General features: G+C 40.7%; 1 protein-coding gene across 2 annotated transcripts; it reads left to right on the top strand.

Annotated features, from left to right (window-relative positions):
• Positions 1–330: 330 nt before the first annotated feature.
• Positions 331–18,187, top strand: LOC138059271 (ERI1 exoribonuclease 2-like). Of its 2 annotated transcripts, none has more exons than XM_068904839.1 (9): positions 331–854; positions 997–1,070; positions 3,928–4,011; positions 4,509–4,636; positions 6,163–6,274; positions 6,854–6,954; positions 11,602–11,683; positions 12,693–12,781; positions 16,832–18,181. In XM_068904839.1, the coding sequence occupies exons 1-9, from the start codon at positions 784–786 to the stop codon at positions 18,098–18,100; spliced, it is 2,010 nt and encodes a 669-aa protein (XP_068760940.1). In that variant the 5' UTR covers positions 331–783; the 3' UTR covers positions 18,101–18,181. The 2 variants fall into 2 exon arrangements, with proteins under 2 accessions (XP_068760940.1, XP_068760939.1); XM_068904838.1 differs by having other exon boundaries at positions 332–854; positions 6,100–6,274; positions 16,832–18,187.
• The last annotated feature ends 358 nt before the right edge of the window (positions 18,188–18,545 follow it).

Genomic DNA, 18,545 nt, shown 5'->3' with positions numbered 1-18,545 from the left:
CAACCGTTTTCTCTAAACATACTGTTTGAACGCTAACGTTAAGGTCCACGCTGGCTTTGCGTCACAGGCAGCCCAGACGTAATATGTGTTTTCACTTTGTATTAAAACAAAATAGCAAGGGTCAAGACACCTGTAATTCAGTGCCGTAAATAAATACTTGTTATGATTAAATCATTTTCTGTTTTCTTTTGCCATCACTATTACAGATTCACCAGGCATGTTGTGCGCTCGATAGCATTAGGGCTTAAAATCTGATATACATGTAATTAGTGTTTTAGGCGGTGTTCAAAAAGGCCTCAGTTTGCAAAATATAGCCCACCTACCTTTAGCCGAATGAGTTCTTGGTTGTCCTGGCCGTTTAAATGGTATTTGTCGAGTTTCATCTTTCCTCGAACTATTCATTAAGGAGCTATCCCATGGGAGACTACGAGACAAGCCAAAAAGAAGCTACCACATTATAGGCTCGATTTCCAGCGGCTTAGGGAGCCCGCGTTCCTTGGGAGGAGGAAGATACCGGACTCCCAAAACGGCTGGAAATCGAGCCTAACCACATTAGAGCTGCGGCAACTTTTGCTGAGTTGCTTTTCCAAAACAGTATCTCTTTTGAGAACGAAATGGCGGCAGGATATTGGTCAATTTCTGCCAGGCGTTGTACGCGAAAGCCTAACGACAGAGAGAGACTGTGACAAAAAAAGGGGAAGGTCTTGCGCCAATTTTAAATTTGGCCTCGAACGTCCTAACCTTTGAACGTCCTGGTTCTTCGTATCTTTTACAATAAATAAGATGACTTCCAAAGGCAACAAACCCCTGCAGCAATTATCTTGCAACGCGGCATCTGCGAAAGAATTGGCAAGGTAAGCTATCGGGTGATCGCTAGCTAGCAGATGTTAGGAATACAAGGGTTTCGTTCAATGGATTGTCAGATCGATCCGATGACAAGTCGCAAGCCCATTTATAGCTTTAAATGTTACTTGATTTTGCAACCCATACATCCAGAAGTCTAGGCCTTGTCAAGAAAAGACCTTCATCCTCAGGCCGGGCAAAAGGTCAAGAAAACAAAGTTAAACTCAGTGAGTATATTTGCATCAAAATATATTTTTCAATGCATGTGTTTCTCATGACACGGCCAGATGTACCAAATTTCTTTGTGCTTATGCTGTGTTTTGTTTCCACATAATGCAAGCATATGCACGAGCACAAGGAAAAGTAAAAATTTTGATCCTTGTGCTTGTGCTTTGTTGCATCAACCCTGTTTTCACGGTGAAATAAGAGCTCTTATGCTTGCGTCGCTTGTGAAAACCAGGCTTAAATTACTCCCAACTTTAATGCCCCTGGGTGACTAAGATTATTTAATGACCGATCTTCAGGCAAGACAAGAAAAATCAAAATAGTAAATGCCTATAGTATACAACACAATGGTGGTGGATGATACATGTACACATGTAGCTTGCCAGTCCAGTCACTGTTGCCAGTGTGGAAGTATCCAAGAGAAAAAAATGATTAAGAAAATGCCTTTTGTTATTTTCAAAGAATTGCAACTTCAAAGAAGAAAGAACAAATTGCATTAATGCAGTAACTTTTTATTCTATCTTGCTCTTGATACATGCATGGCTATTACAACTAATAATGCAACAAGGAATACAACCTGATAACGTTACACCTTTGACATTCCAGAATAATTACGTTTTAGAACATACAGGTACATGTAGGTGACACTCACTCCATAGATCATTTTGCAGTTGCTTTCCTTGATTACTCAGTGACTTCAATGGTCTGTATGTGCGAATGGTAGTTAGGGTGCCAGTGACTAAAATTTGAATTAACCCTGTCTCTCCTAAAACAGACAATTTAAGTGTTTCTCTACCAGACAATTTTAATCGTCAATGGGAAATCCCCTAGGCAGGGTGTCCAGTTCCTATTTTTTCCTATTTTTTTGAGCCCATTCCTATTTTCTCCTATTTTTTAACCAAAACCTCCTATTTTTCCTATTTTTTAGCTGGTGAAGCCAAAATTTGTAATAAAATTGAAAATGGAATTATAGTTGAATGTGTTTTATAGTGAGATTTATCATAAAGCAAGTAGTATGTTGATTCTGATGTTCTAATAGATTCCTAAAGAAAGATGCGTATGAGAAGAACTTTGGAAGTGATCTAGTCAGTATTGACTGCAGTGCAAACAGTCAGCTGCCCGATGCTGATATTGGAATTGGAGAGGCCACCAAGAAGGCTTTAGCCCAGATCAACCCAGATCGTAGAAAGTCTGTATATCTTGGCATCCGCACATTTTATAGCACATCCGTTACATATCTACAGTCTCATCTCCCTCTTCAGAACACTCTCTTAAAAGCCTTAGGATGTCTCAATCCTGTTAAGAGAGAAAAGGCAAGTAGTGTGAAGGCAATTGCAAGACTGGCTAAAAAATTGCAGCCTCAGTTGGATGTCAGCATTGTGCAAGATGAGTGGCGAGTTTATGCTGTTGATGAAGATGTTGAGCAGTTACACAAAGAGAAAGGCCTTGACCATTTTTGGCAAGAAGTATTCAATCTCAAGTCTCTTACTGGGACCGAGCCTTGATATGTCGCTCTTCCAAAAGTAGTAAAATCAGGTCTCATTCTTGCGCAAACAAATGCTGAGTCAGAACAAAGTCTGTCAGTGAATGCCCGCATTGTGACACAAAGGACACTTCTTGGAGAGAGGACCATTGTTGGCCTTAGATCTGTGAAAGATGCTGTGAAGTTTTATGATCCTGAAAACCTGAGACCAGAAAAAATTGCCCTGACAGATGGTCTTCTAACTGCTGTGCGATATGCGCACATGCATCATATACAGCAGCTGGATGAAGAAGAAGCCGAGAAAAAGAGAAAGGAGGCGGATGAGAAATTTAAAGCTGAATAGGAATAACGAAGGAAAAGAGACCAGGAGAAGTTAAGAAAAGAGACAAGATCGTTGAGAGATAAAGGAGAGAGGCTAGACAAGAAGGAGGAGGAGGCAATGGATGAAATGCAAACGGCTGATGAGCTACTGTCAGAGGGCACAAGTAAGTTGCAGGCTGCTCTATCTTCAGGTTCCAAGGTTGATTCACAAGGTGCAAAAGTTGCATGTCTCATGATTGAAACGGCCAAATCGAATCAGGCAAAGGCAAAGAGGAAGCTGGAAGCAGTAAGGGAGAAGCAAAAGGAGGTTAACACAAACAATCAGAAGTTGCTGGAGAAAGCTCTACCAGCGGATGTTTCTGCTGTACCATCAAAGAAAAGAAAGTCAAAGTAAATGTAAACTGTCATTTTACACCTCTAAGCAGGTGCTCTGCCAGCTCAGTAAAGACTAAAATGATGTTGTGTTAGCAATCATCTGCTGGATTAATGTTGAGGTTATGAACATAATGAATAGCCAACTTTGTTTCTGAACAAAAGTGAAGGTGAAGCAGTTCAGTTACTTTAAAACTAGGGAAATCAAAGTAAATAAAGTTATGTTGTACAGATTCGTTGATAGATTTATCTCAGTGAGGGATATCAAAAAGAATAAAAATTCAAACCAAAAAACTCGTTTTGTCCTATTTATGTTCACTGCTGTTGATCTACTAAAGTGGTGAATCGGGATAGCAGCTTAGGTGCGGGGAGGCTATCTTTGTCAACGAAAGTACCTTTCCTATTTTCTCAATCCTAAAATTCCTATTTTCCTATTTTTTTGAGCAACCATGCCGCTGGACACCCTGCCTAGGGGCAATAGGGTTAGTAACATATACTCAGTGCTTTTATCATGTAAATGTTGTTACTGTAATGAATATAACTACATGTAGTTGGTGTTTACATCATAAATTAAAGCAAAGAGATTTGTATTAAAAATGAGATCATCAGATGAGTATTCACAGGGTAGGAAATTAAAATAATAAAAATTATTTATTTTGTTTTTGTCCCTCTTTGCTGTGCAGGTCAATATTTTGGATATCTGATAGTGCTTGACTTTGAATCAACTTGCTGGAGGGACAAGAAACTGAACTATGGCCCTGAGATAAGTAAGTTCATGACAGATATCAACTTCCTTGCATGAATATTAAAATCCTCATTCATTTTAGTGGCGATGCAATATATTTATTTGACAAGAAGATCATGCAAAAGATGATATGTTCTGGATATTGAAACAAGAGCAAAACGTCTTAATTTGTGCAGTTTAACAATAATAAAATTAAACAAGAACACTCCCTCTTCATGAAGCTTACCTGTTATTACCCAAGGATATTATTATGCATAAGCACAAACACACCACTCCAGAAAGAAGCCAGAGCAGAAGCTGTAATCAGGAAGCAGTTGAACCATTGGCTGGTTCTTGGTCAGAAAGTATTCTGTAGGTAGTCACCCTACACTCAATAGGAAGTTGAAACAATGAAAATGGGGAATTTGCATGCTTAGAAGCAGGAACTAGGTCACAAAGTTCTACTTTTGACCCTTCAACCAACTTTGGAAATTAAGAGTACTGATATAATGTTACTGTTACATAACTTTTTTTCACCAGTTGAGTTTCCAGCAGTACTTCTCAATACCTCCACTGGAGCACTGGAATCAGAATTTCATATGTTTGTCCAACCTAATGAGCACAGAAAACTTAGTGAGTTCTGTACAGAGCTTACAGGAATTACTCAGGTTTGGCTTGACCTTTTTCGATAGATGTAGTCATTTTAATAATTCCCTAAGCTTTGACCAGTTCGTTAACTAGTTTGCACTTGCATGGATTCCATGGATTGTAAATTTTAGAGTAGAGATGCATAATAAATCATGCATTTTGATAAACAACCTGGAATAATTATCCCATGATGATTGTGTAACAGGAGGATTTGGCTTTGATCAGGGTAAATTTACTGGTACCAAGGATTTATGCTCACTAGGGTGGCATGGAAGGGGATGTGTTATTTTCATTAGTCAGAATAAATTTACATATGATGAATAGCAAATTTAGACGTGTCTGTCTGTTTGGGAGATGACCAAGAAAAATGCATGGACAAAGTGGAAGCAAATCATCAGTTTTTTTCTTCATTTGTTTATACTTAATATGATTGATCTATTATGTGTACAATCATACAAATTAATCCATTGACGAGTAAAATCGTCTGGTGTTAGACAGAGTAAAATCTATTAATTAATTAAGTCCTGCTGTAGGAGTTAATAGGTTAATTAAATTATGGGGTGAATGTTTTTGAGCGAATGTTAAACCCATTGACACCTGAACTTCCCTGGACCGACCCCCTTGACAAGTAAAATCATCTGGCATTAGACAGAGCAAAATCTACATGTATTAAGCTCACTCCTAGGAGTAGTTTAATTAACTTGAAGACATTCTTTCAAACCTAAGATTAAAATCCATTTTGACAATGACAACTTGAAGTTGTCGAAATGTGATCATCAATTTTTCTTTTGAAATGTGGTGTTTGGCAGAGTCCTTTAATTTGCAAGACAGTGGCATGCCTCCAGACACCACCAGAGAATGGGGCCCCCTCATGATACAGCTGGTTACTGTGGTGGACAAAACACTTTCCCCCAGTCCATGGATTATCCTCATGGGCAACCCTAAAATGTATTAACTCTTAAGAAAACCATGTACATATTTACATTGCACGTATCTTGTTTATTTTCATCTGTATGGCCACATGCAACTAAATCCAGGAATTGCACCGTTTTCACTTCACTTATATGAAGAAATCGGCCATCACAACAATCATTGAAAGCTAACCATTTTAAAATGGGTGCTTAGACTTACTGATAAGTACTGTTGATCAACACCATTTAAAATGAGTGTTTAGGCTTAAGTAAGCACTATTTATGACCCTGCTTACATATAGACCAATATTATTATAGTACTCTTTTGCAATAGTATTTTTAGGGTAGTCCATGGACTGGGGGTCATCATTTTGTCCATCACCCTTGGTTACTCTCCTCAAACCAGTCGCCATAGGAACCCCTGCTTTGCAGTCAGGTTAACCTTTCTCTGAATCAATACTGAATTGCACCCATCGACCATTTCTTGGAAAGCTCAGTGGTAGGAAGCCCTATAAAAGTATAGCATCTGTTCTCTGGTATTGATTGCATTGGCTCTTGATACGTAATTATAGACTCAAGTTGATGAGGGTGTACCAATTGGTACATGTCTTATGCTGTTTGGTCGCTGGTTGCAGAAGATCAAGGATACAAAAAGCCTTAAATTCCCTTGCGACCTGGTGCAGAGGAAAGATCAAGCAGAAAACGTGGAGACTTCAGACAAATTGTGTACATTTATGACATGGTCAGGTACAGTTTACCCTCCCTGACTACTAGCTTAAGTTCTTGTCTTGGCTGAGTTGTTCAAAATCATTACCATTATGTATGTAATTAGAACACTTAAAATCCAGAATTATTGCTTATCAGGCTTGAACAAGTAACATGTATGTATCTGTTGCAGGTCATTTTGTTCCTTAGGTTAATTTGCAACCAAACTAGGTCATTTTGTTTCAACCTACGTTATTTTGAACTGTCTAAAAAAGGGTTTCCCTTTTTTGGGGGGATGTAATTAAAAAAAATGGGGCCTGGAATTTTTAGGGGGAATAAAAAAGAAAACACCTTTCTCCACCTTTCCCTTGCCTTCCGTTCTTCGTCCACTTACCGTTTCTCCCTCTTCTTCCCCCTTACTGTCCTTGCTTACTACCAAGGGACTGTGCCTCTTACGTTGAACTTTCACAACATTCCATGCCGCTCCAAGGATTTGAACCCTCACTCCATAGGACAGCCCAGCAACATTGCTAACTTTAAAAGCAAATCTTACACCTCCCTGTGCCTGCCATTGTACTTGTAATGCTTAGTTTTTTTTGATAATTATTTACTTTACTTAAGACTGGGACTTGGGGAATTGCCTGAAAAATGAATGCTACAGAAAGCAGTTAAGAATGCCGCAACCATTGAGAAGCTGGATTGACTTACGAGCAACATATAAGGTATGCATAAAGTTTATGGTACATTTAATCAATTTAATGAACCTTTTTTAAGTATTTAAATTTCAGTCTTCAATGAGTTTTGGAATCCTGTTTAATACAATCTTTTCTCTGAAAAAACATGAGCAACAATTCTAATGACCGGCACACAAAAATAGCTGGCTTCCATCAAAGACCTTATCTCTGTATATGATGATTTTTTCATGTAATTTATTGTCCTTATCAGAAAATAGCCTTAGGTAGTGGTAGGAGCTTGTTCACCTCCCTTTCTGTGTACCCTCAGGAAACAGGTTGGGGTGTTTTGCGTACCACGTTGGAAAAATATAGCGGTCAGGAAGATGGGATGTGTCACGCATGGGATGGGACGTGAGGGAATAATGTCATTATACCCAGACCTCTCACGGTAAAAAATGGAAACAAGACAGCAATTTTTTTTACGAATCAAACGGTTTAATGAGAAACTGTTTGCAGAAAAAAAAATGGGAAGGGTACATCTCCATAAGGGCAACCACTCTCCGGAGACAAATTTATAACACAAATATTTAGAATAGCGGGCTCAGAAAAAACAAACAAAGTACTCAGTTTAGAGACGGTGCCCCACACGCATACCCCGCACCTTTTTTTTTTACATCTTGTCGTCGTCGTCCGACAGGAGTCCGAAGAGAAGACGAGCGTTGGCTGCATCCATGTCTGACTGGACCCCAAAAGCGTCCTCGTCCTCGTCATCATTATCGGCCGTAAGGTTATGTCATGGCGGTCCCCGGTCAAAGTACCCGTTTGTTTCTAGTAACGTGTAGTAACGGCTGGTGATGTGCAGTAACGTCTAGTGACGAGTAGTGACTGCTAGTAACTTGTAATAACGGCTGGTGATCTGTAGTAACGTGTAGTGACGAGTAGTGACTGCTATTAACGTGAAGTAACTGCAAGTAACGTGTACTAACGAGTAGTGATGTGGAGTAACGTAGATCGACGTACAGTAATGGCTAACAACGTTTGATAACACCTAGTGATTGCAAGTAACGTTAAGTTACCGTTAAGCATGTGAGACTATGTAAAGTAACTAGTATTAATGGGTAGTGTTGGCAGGTTACTTTGAGTATTGTATTGCATAAGGAATTTTAGTGGGATTTTTCATTTAGTGTACTTGGACATGGAATTATAACCAATCTCGTACTGTTTGGATTTTTGGATGATTTTATGCGCCTGACAAATGCCCGTTTTGCGCGGTGTCTCCAAAGGATGTTGGAGTTTGTCCAAGGTGTTTTGGCGCAATACCTCATAATTGGGCTGCCGCATTCCATCCACATCGAGAGAGTGACCCTTGACTTGACACTCGCCGAGGGTGACGTCAGACTGATCAAGACGATGCACGTAGAGGACGGAATCGGTGTCGGTCGTAATAGAGGACCTGCTTACCTAGGAAATCCAAAGCCTCGTACAGCCGTAAACGTTCCCAGCAGGCAGTAAACGCCGCAATGAACACGTTGGTGTTGACTTTGAGTTCCTCGCACTCGTTGGTGATGAGTCGCCTTCCCTTGACGGGTTTGGAGGCGATGGTGTCTTCCTCCTTGCGGTTGAGTCGATAGTCATGCAGACAAGCTCCTGCAATGGTCATTTTGTCAAAGGGACAAAAGCCACGGTACTCTCAACGAAAGGTCAAACATCCCTCTCGGAGGAGTTTGACGTCGTAGATGCAATAGTCCATAAGGTCCCTTTGCATGTCAAACTGTCTCGTTGGCCACTTGAGCGGCGTACCATCGCTCGAACTCCTGCCGCGGACATGGTTTCAGGGGTGTACATTTCCCGAGGTGGCATGGAAGCCACATAGGCGTTGGCAGGAGTGTTAAAGAGATGCAGAAAATACCCCATCTTGAAATCGTTGGGATCCAGACCAAACGATCTGGTGAATGAAGCAAGAGGCATGGCGAAGAACTACATGGAATCGATTAAGCGAATGTATCCATCCTTGCAGGTGAGCTCCAACAGTTTACCACCCATACCCATGGGCTTAAACTTTTGTTTGCGCTCAATTAAGCGTTTCACCACAAAGTAAGAGTCGTAGCCTTTGAAATTGTGGGCGAGAGCTGTGACATAGCGTGTTTCCTGCTCCGTGAGTTCTTCTTTGCGAACACTACGGAACTCTACTTTGTTTGGTTTTTTCTGGGCTCTCTATTGGAAATATTTGTATTACTAATTCGTCTCCGGAGAGTGGTTGCCCTTATGGGGATGTACCCTGTCTTGTTTCCATTTTTTACCGTGAGAGGTCTGGGTCCCATGACGTCATTCCCTCTCGTTCCATCCCATGCGTGAAACCCCAACTCAGAATAGACCAATTCGGATAACGCAATGTTGTATCCAATTCAAATCTCTCGGGGTTAAGATTCTTTGCGTATTGCATTTGCATGATAATGTAGCATTCATATGGAAATATTTGGAACAAAACGTTTTATTCCCACAGGATCTGAATTGGGTACAACATTGAGTTAGCCGAATTGGTCTACTTCCCGACTGCTATACTTTTAGAATGGTACGGAAAACACCCCAACCAGTTTCCTGAGAGTCCGGAGAACGAGCTCGTGAACGAGACGTGGACGTGCTCCTACCACGAGGACGACGTGAACGAGCTCCTACCACAATTGCCTTAGTTAGCCTTCATACAAGGGATATGTGAAACATGATAGTTTGCAAGGTCTAGCAATCACTTAGGTGATCAGTCCATAATTTATTAGGGGCAGTTTTCCATTTTCTCCGTGGGTTCACTAATAAGGTTGGTGGGTGGGTCGATTTTGTGGTTCATACAGGTCCATGACATACATTGAAAACTTCACATATTACTTTTTGGTCAAGTCAAGTAGGGTTCTATCTAGGGTATTTGAGGGGTAGAAATCCCCCCTCCCAAAAAAAATTCTCAGATTCCCCCCAAAAATATTGTTATCATTAAAGAATGTAAGTAACTACAGTAGATCGGAAAAATCATCCAGGCGTCACAAGGTCAGTACACATGAAGTAAGTATTCCCTGTTTAAGGACATTGTATGACAAGGAACATGGAGTATTGGAAACTGCTTGCCTTACAGCAGGCTCGGTTACCCCGCTATACATTCTGTTTATGAGTTGAAAAGTGACAGCATGGACAAATTTGTAGCCAGAAAACCACGGATTAAGGAGACGCTGATGTACACACACGTCATCAGAACGTGATCATGACTAAAAAATGAAATAAAATACCACTCTAACATTTCTCAAAATTGTGTCTTAAAATGCACCAGATTAATTGCGTATATTCACTTTAAAAAATTTCCCAGGGGGCCCGCCCCCGAACCCCCTAGAAGGCTCGTGGCCTTTGGCCACTGGGAACTTCCCCCCCTAACAATAAATTCTAGATAGAACCCTGTAAAGGATCACTTTGCGACGCCTACCTACAACAACTAAATGTAAATCTCATTATGTCCCTGTCTTGGACAACCGTCGTGTGATGAGTGGGTGAGTTAGTCAATCTATATGCCATGGGTCCAGTCATCTATCCATGGATTCTATTATCGGCACATTATTGAGTCAGTTGGTTGGATGGTTGATCTGTCAAGTCAGTCAGACAGCCAGTCAGGCCCTGTTTATAATGGTCTTGGGTACCCGAGATAACCATCCCCCGAGTTACCCAATGGGAGATAATTATCTACTCATTTGTTTAAAAAATTACATCAACCGTTTACGTGAGGTGGGCGAGACAACTCGGGGATGCGAGTTTTCTCTCCTCCGTAGGTAGGGTAACCCTGGCACGCGAGGCAACGTTTTTCTCTATAAACACTTTGACTCGACTACCCGGGACGAAAAGACAAAACGTTAAATACGCACGCAAGCGAAGCCCGAGTACTTTCGCTAAGCAGAGACCGATGAGAAAGAAAAAAAAAAAAACATATAACACGAGGACTGATATAATTATGTTCCTTTGAAATGAACAGCCTTTTCCCGCCAAAATCCCCACTGTAGCCAACTGAACCTCTCGATTCAAAACAGCTTTTTATTAAAACTACACATCACTGCTGAGTTAAAATGTATCAGTCCAATTTCTGGATTTGAAAAGGCAACTATACCTAAAAAAAGACGCAGAAGGAGAAAGAAGGGCAAATGATGTTACGTATTTTCAGTTTTTCAATGTACGCACAATTAAGTGGAGTCAACTTTGTCTCGGTCATGCAATGAATTCTCATAAAAACGCTCGGTAAAACTGTTTCGGGTAACCGAGACCATATAAACGGGGCCTCAGCTAGTCATTCCGCTTGCCAGCCATTCAGCAAGTCAGTCGACTTTATTTAGCACAACAGCCTCTTTAATTTAACAATCTGACAATCAGGAGTGATCGACACGTAAATACTCCTCACAATTTCAGTGAAATGTCAGCCAGACAGGTATTGAGAATGAAGAATATTATCAGCTTAAGAGGTGCGATCTTGATATAACACCAAATTTTCAACAGACAAAGAAATCCATGGGTACTAGTTGGGAGAATGAACGTTTTAATCATGGGAATATAAGAGTTATTATGAAGAAATCAACTCTTGTTCAAATACTATATCAAACATGGCATTACGTTTTTCAGCAGCAATTCCCTTATGTCAGATCACATGTTAATTTAATAATTTTTTTCTAAAAGAATTTTTACAGTCGTAAGCCGCAAGGATTGGCTGGTGCCCTTCAAGACCTGGGAATCCAATTTGCTGGTAGACAACATTCAGGTATCTAAGACTGAGTTTATTACCGACACATTTCATAGCGATCCCTCAAATTCTACCCCCCCTCCCCCTCTCAATTTTAAATTTACCTGTTTCAAATGTCCGGGGTTGCGGTGTGAAGATTTGCTCGTTTTCCCCCAGATTGATATGTTTACAAGGTGAGAAGATATTGGCTTTTTGTTTCATAAACAATGTTACGGTGATAGATTCCTCTTGGTTTCACAACACCAAAAGAACAGGGGTCTTGACAAACTGCGAGTCAGCGAGTCATGAGAGTCTCGCATTTAAGTCTAAGCACCCATTTCAAATAGCGCTGATAAACAGTTTTTAAGTCTAAGCACCCATTTTAAAATGTTTAGCTTTCAAAAACTGCGTGGTTCGCATGTTTGACCCGCATGGCTCGCTGGGTGGCATATTGTACAACCTCAAAGAACATAACCAAGTGAATTGTTGAAAAACATATCTCTTGTCTGAGTTCATTTTTGGAAGATAAGCGCACATAGTCGGTATGATCAAGGGGCGCTTTTCGACAGCTATTGAACATTCAGTGATCTTAAGAGTATGTGAAGTCTCATATAGTTGAAGTGTAGAATGGAACGAATCATCGCAGTTTCTTTTACCTCGATTGCACTCTAACTAATTTATGCATTCGTCAATGACCAATAAGGAACGCGATATTCTGTTGAGTGTACAATAAGCCTGAATAAATGTACAGTACGCGTTATCAAGCGCGCGCTGGTTGCTTTTGAATGGGCTCTTTTTTTTGTCTCAGGCCCAAGCGTCTCAGTTCTGTGGCAGTCAAAAAGCTTTTACTACGGTCATATCCTCGTATTTTGTCATAGCTACGATAATTCGATAACCTGCGATCAGGCCTTATTTTAGTTTTGCGCGATACATAATGTGTTGTTGGCGATAATTCAGGGGATAATCGTGCTCATAATTTCAGTTATTAAATTACTGAGAAATAACTCATCCAATGATTACACCCTGAATTTGTACTCTACTTATTCAGGTCTTGATGATGCTCGCAACACCGCTCGGCTTGCCTGGAGAATGATTTCTGATGGCTGTATCATGCAGATAACAAAGAGCCTTGATGGGGTGAATATCTAGACTGTAAAATTATCCTAAATGGCTAAGTTAATATTGTGTTTGCTTTCCTTCGAGCACCGTCGAACCTCGGCTTTGCTACTGAGCACGTCCTAAGGTTGCTAAGCAAGCGCCAGAAAATCCATGCTTGTGGGCCAGGTTACAAAGTTCGCTGAGCGGATCCCACAGAACGGCCAACGCTTAAAGACGCCGGTGGGGGCATAATCCAAGACAAAATCTTCAAAACTTGAATTGTCGTCTAACGTCGCACTGACCAAAAATCGAACGCAAAGCATTGAGCGAAAAGAAAAAAATTATATTAGAAATGGACGATCTTAATTTATAGATATAAGGCTAAGCTGTGATCTTTGTTGCGGGTCTTCCAATAAATTATGATTTATTGAACGTATTTGTCTCTTGAAAACTAACTCGGATTTGCGGTATCTCATGAAGCAGGAGCATTTTTGACCAACAAACGGCAACTGGAAGTGTATAACGTTTCATCTCTCAATTATCCTTGGCGCTCCGACTTCCTTAAAATGTTAAGTGTCTTGACTTCTGTGGAGATGATCTTCTTACGAAGCTGAATAAAACCACTGTGGAACACGGAAAGTCTACTTCTGATTTTCGTCATTTGGTGATAAAGAGACGGTAGGGAGGACATCATGAGTAGAGATACGTTTACTATAGAAGAAGGGTGTAAAAAATACCAAACACGATTGTTATTTCACCATCTCTGTTCATTATAGAAAATAAACTGTTTTCTTTATGACGTTGTTTTTTTACAACAACCATGCACAGGTTGCTCGAAGCATGGTTAGCGCTAACCAGCGTTAAATACCGTAGAAACCTTTAAGTTTTGATACCTCTTAACCAACGGTTAGCACTAACCAGGCTTCGAGCAACCGGCCCCAGAATGCTTATTTTCGTTACTTTCATGCAAGTAAGATCCTTTGAATGTTTCTTTCTCTCCTTGCATTATACTTTATTTTCTTTGGAGAGGCTGGCTTTGGAAAAACCGTGCTGAGAACGATTCTTTACCGTTTTTGATCTCTTACAGTGCAACGCACCTTAATTATCGTGGCCACCCAACAAACTTTCACATTTGATAACTGCGTGTAAATTCGTCAACTTACAACCGTGCGAACTTTGCAAGGAGCGGTGACTATCAATCAAATTCGCACGCCCTGATCGACCGATAATTTTTAAAGAACTTTGTAAGGTGGCCGCTGTAAGGCGCGTCGCACTCTAATAGTTCACACAGAAGGTATAGAATTTTAAAGGGGTCCCCCGCTTTTGCACGGCAGTTCCATTTTTGAGTTTCGCTTGTAACTAGAATGGTTCTGTCGATTTCTGCCTTTCTGCGAATTGACCTTTTAATTTTAGCTCGAGGAGGTGTCAAGAGTGTCAAAATAAACATGAATAAACTGACTTCGCTGAAGAGAGTGACTGAACCCGAGTCTGCATTAGACAATAGGCCATTTCCGAGTTTATGTCTGCCTCCTCTTCAAAGCGAGTCCAAGTGCGAAGTTTTTGTTATGAAAATTAGTTTTCATTCACATGTAAAGTAGAACTTATTACCATCACAAAAACTTTGCTCTTAGACTCGCTTTGAAGAGGAGGCAGACATGAACTCGGAAATGGCCTATTAGTAAAGTAATATTCAATAATACCCAATAAAGAAAAAACCTTGTTATTTACTGGATAGTTTATTTACCAGACTACGATAAACGTTTTCATCCTATACCCTGCTATAAATCCAGGACGTAAATTTTGTTTGTTGAAACGATCTTTTTGTCCAGAAATTCGTGATTGGCCAATGAGTTGAAGAGGTACTGAACCCATATATCCTACTCTCTCTCTCTCAGTTGGAGCATGGATGGCGTATTGGTGATAGCACTCTCCTCCCACCATTGTGACCCTGGCTCGATTCTGTACTCGTGGCCATATGTGGGTTAAGTTTGTTGCTGGTTCTTTACTCTGCTCCGAAAGGTTTTTTCCCGGTTCTCCCGTTTTTCCCTCTCCTGAAAAATAAACACTTCTAAATTCCAACTAAATCGGATGCAAAACCTGCCTAAAAACGACTTTCGCGTGAGTGGAGCTTCCTGGGTAAATAATAATAATAATAATAATAATAATAATAATAATAATAACAACAATAATAATAATAAACAATAATAATAATAATAATAATAACATCATCATCATCGAAGCCACGATGTGCGCTCCTTTCGGTGAATTCTGAATATACCCATCAAGGATAAATCAGGGAACAATTAAATGAAATCAAAGGTATTTCCACAGTTGTGAACGCTTTTAGAGACAAAGGATGTCCTTTCTCGATTTCCTTGCACCCTCAATCGAGCCCTGCGCGAAGGTCCCTGGTGAGATGTCGCTTCGCGTGATGTGGCCCGGCTCTTTGTGCCGTGAAAAGGCTGAGAAAAAAAAGATAGGGTAAAGACACCCCTTCATCCCCTGGCTTTACTCCATCCCATCATTTTTTTTTTTTTTTATCTTTGGGCACCAGCAGGACCTCTGAACATGCTAGCTTTCTTAAAGTGCCCTGGGGTTAAAAAAAATCACTTTCTGTTTTTTTTCAGATTTTGAAGGTGTGTTTGCTTAACACCTGACAAGCAAAATTTTGAGTTTTGATTTTGTCCAAAGGCCGTTTACTTTGAGTTTAAGTTTTGGATTTCACTGTCCGCCATTACTCACGTTTAAAACTGACCGATTGGGCCTCAGAGGGTTGGATCCAGGCAATGTGACGTCAAAGGCTCACTAGCTTAAAATTTCAGCGTGTAAATGCGGCTTATTATATATGCAAAACGCGACTTTAAAAGTCTTAAAGCCCAAAACTCCCGTGCTGTATATTATTAATTCTGCGGCGTACACACGCATTGCATTCTTAAAGTAGTGAGCGTTTGACGTCATTTTCTCCTCGATCCAGCTCTCTCAAGAACTTAAATTTAGAAATGCCGGACCATTAAATAGGAAAATTCCAGTTAAAATAAACAGGTGTCTTTTTGTCTTAGTGTTTAGTCATAGGGAGCCCACACAAACAGTGTGTCTGTATGTTCGAAATATAAAGAAATGTATGGGAAATATTGAAGAGTCCTAATATAGTAAACTTACATCGAGAAATGACTATGTTAAAGCTCAAAATAACCTCAGTTGTTGTGTATTGTCATTTCTGCGGCTGAAAATGGTGAATTTGAGCGATTTGGTGGGTTTTCCGTTGACTGTTACTACACGTCCTTAGAAGGAGACTTGTATATTTCGAACATACAAACACACTGTTTGTGTGGGCTCCCTATGGTCAGAGGGGCACTTTAAGCGTTTCGTCACCTAAACTGAAACCTTCTTTAAAGAGGTCCACTCATATCGTTTGAATCTAATTGAAAACTGAACGCGACACGATCTGTCCTCCTTCGTTTCGCTGCTCGTTGTACAACTTTCCATCTCGACCTTCGCCTTTTTTTTGGAGGCGAGCGGTTACGTACTGGTAATACCAGCGACCTTAAGATTGGGGTACGATTACCACTGCGAGTACAAGTTTTCTGTTCTGCGTATGCACCTGTAGTAGAGTTAGATATTTTTTAGGTGCGCATGCTCAAGATCTGAAAATTCGTACGGACAGTTTTACCGGTACTCCAATGTTGGGACCGCTATTGTAATTTCTATGCGGTCTTCATTGTGCTGGCTCCATATGGTCCCCCTTTCAGGCTAACACCGCATACCATGTATACCGTGCTTGTCGTTAACAAGTTTATCTTACCATGATGCTTGATAAGTAGGACTGCAGAGAAAACAACTGCTCGTTTTATATATGTTCTTTTTGGGAGAAAGTGGTTTTGAACATTCACACTAAAAGCATAAGTATAGCCTGATGTTTTGTAAGCATAAACTAAAAGTTTTCATGAATTTTTCTCTCTGGAGCCTCGAAATGGTGATTTTTGTCCAAAAGTGGATTTTTGTTACTTCCGATTTGATCAATTAGTTGAAGTCTTCTTTTAACTTCATTTATGCAACGTTTTACAGTTCTGTCAATGCTCTTGTTTTCAGATGGCAGAAAAGCTTTGGAATGATAGGCTGAAGAATGCTGACTGCCCGTTCGATGCAAGGCGATCTGACAAGCTAGCAAAGCGCACCCCTTTGCAGGTTGCATCACACAAACGCGACGACAATCTGATTTTCGAAAGCTTAAACTTTTCGGCACCACACACAGAGACTTTGAGTAAACCTGGAGTGCAAGATAGCGCTGTAAGAAAGCGTAAATTAACTGCATCGGGAAGATACAACTCGATCGGTCAAATGACACAGATCAAGCACAAAGTCCCTGTTCTAGAATTTCCTGAGAATAAAATTAGACCCAGTAGAGATTGGCAAGAAAGGATCGCAATGGAACATAAGACAGCCCATGTTAATGGAACGCTGGCTCCATCAAGTTTTTCTGACGGGGAGTGTTCCGCGTCCTGTGCCATACACACAAAATCCGACAAAAATCGGCAAGAGATATTAGCGATTAAAAAGAGGGCATCGCGTAGTGTTTGTATCATGAATCGCACCGCCTTTGCTCCACCCGTTGACACATTGACGTCCCTGTTAACTCCTATCACAAGTTTAAAGAAAGAAGCACTCAGTCACTTAAAAACTGAAGACATTCCCAAGACTTGTTTGCCTGGGTTTCGTATAAAAAGCCAGCTCGTTGAACAGACTCTTTGCCCCAATCAAAACACGCCTTGGCGGTCAAGTCGGAATTGCTTATCATCCAACGGGATTGGGCAAAAAGAAGGTTCAGAGGTTGTACAACCGTGCAAGGCATCTAATATTGAGCCCGGTGCATTGAATATTCCCTTGTTCAAATCGTTGATAAGTAAATCCTGTCTCATTGACAAATCAAAAACCGAAGCCTTCGATAAAAGCTTGAACCGGAAATCATTTTATACAGTCGGATCCTCGTCGTCATTAATAGATGGTAAAAATGAAGAAAATATCTTGAAAAGTGAGGAAAGCAAAGAAGGTTACGCCTCAGTAAGCTCAGCAACACCAGATTGCAGAATTAATATGTTTTCTCCAGTACCTGGTGCTAGAATAAAGACTCCCCGAGCATCCCCTCCTGTGGTGTGCTTTAATGGGGGTGGAGTCACACCTCCGCTGTGCCACTGCGGGCGCCGCACTCGACGAAGATCTGTCATCAATCCGGGGCCCAATCAGGGAAGAGCTTTCTTCACGTGTTCTGTCAATCATGGTCGCCCCAGGTCAACTTTGAGTTCGAATTTTGTTCAAAAGAGCTCTAAGAGTTGTAATTTTTTTCGTTGGGAGGTACGTTAATTTTTCGTGGTAATTTGTGAACTTGTTTGGTTAAAATAGGATACCTGTCCTAGGTGAGTGCATTTTATTAAAAACTGAACTAAGGATATCAGATTTTCTGCATTTTCATTGGCTCGCCGGACGCAGACTATTAGTTCATATACCTGCTGTACCTAATATGGTCAAGGAACGCGTCAGCAATAAAGCGAGCTGAAAACATTTTTGCGGCTCTGAGAAGAAAATCGCCAACAAAAGCCGTTTTGGACTGGAAATGACCGAGGCAGAAATCGATGCTTTAGTCGGCAATACTACCCCCCGCAGCACCAAAAAGGAAGAAGAGTTGTTGATCCTGTAGTTTTTGATAAAACAATTATTCTACTCGGGCTTCCTGGATAACCAACTCGGTGCTTGTCGCCTCGTTTGGTTATCTAATCACTTCATATCCAGCGCGCTGTCGTAGAATAAT

Source organism: Montipora capricornis, chromosome 8 (genome assembly GCF_036669925.1).
Source record: "Montipora capricornis isolate CH-2021 chromosome 8, ASM3666992v2, whole genome shotgun sequence".
NCBI lineage: Eukaryota > Metazoa > Cnidaria > Anthozoa > Scleractinia > Acroporidae > Montipora > Montipora capricornis.
Note: the sequence above shows the minus strand (reverse complement) of the source record. Positions and strands in the feature narration are given on the sequence as shown.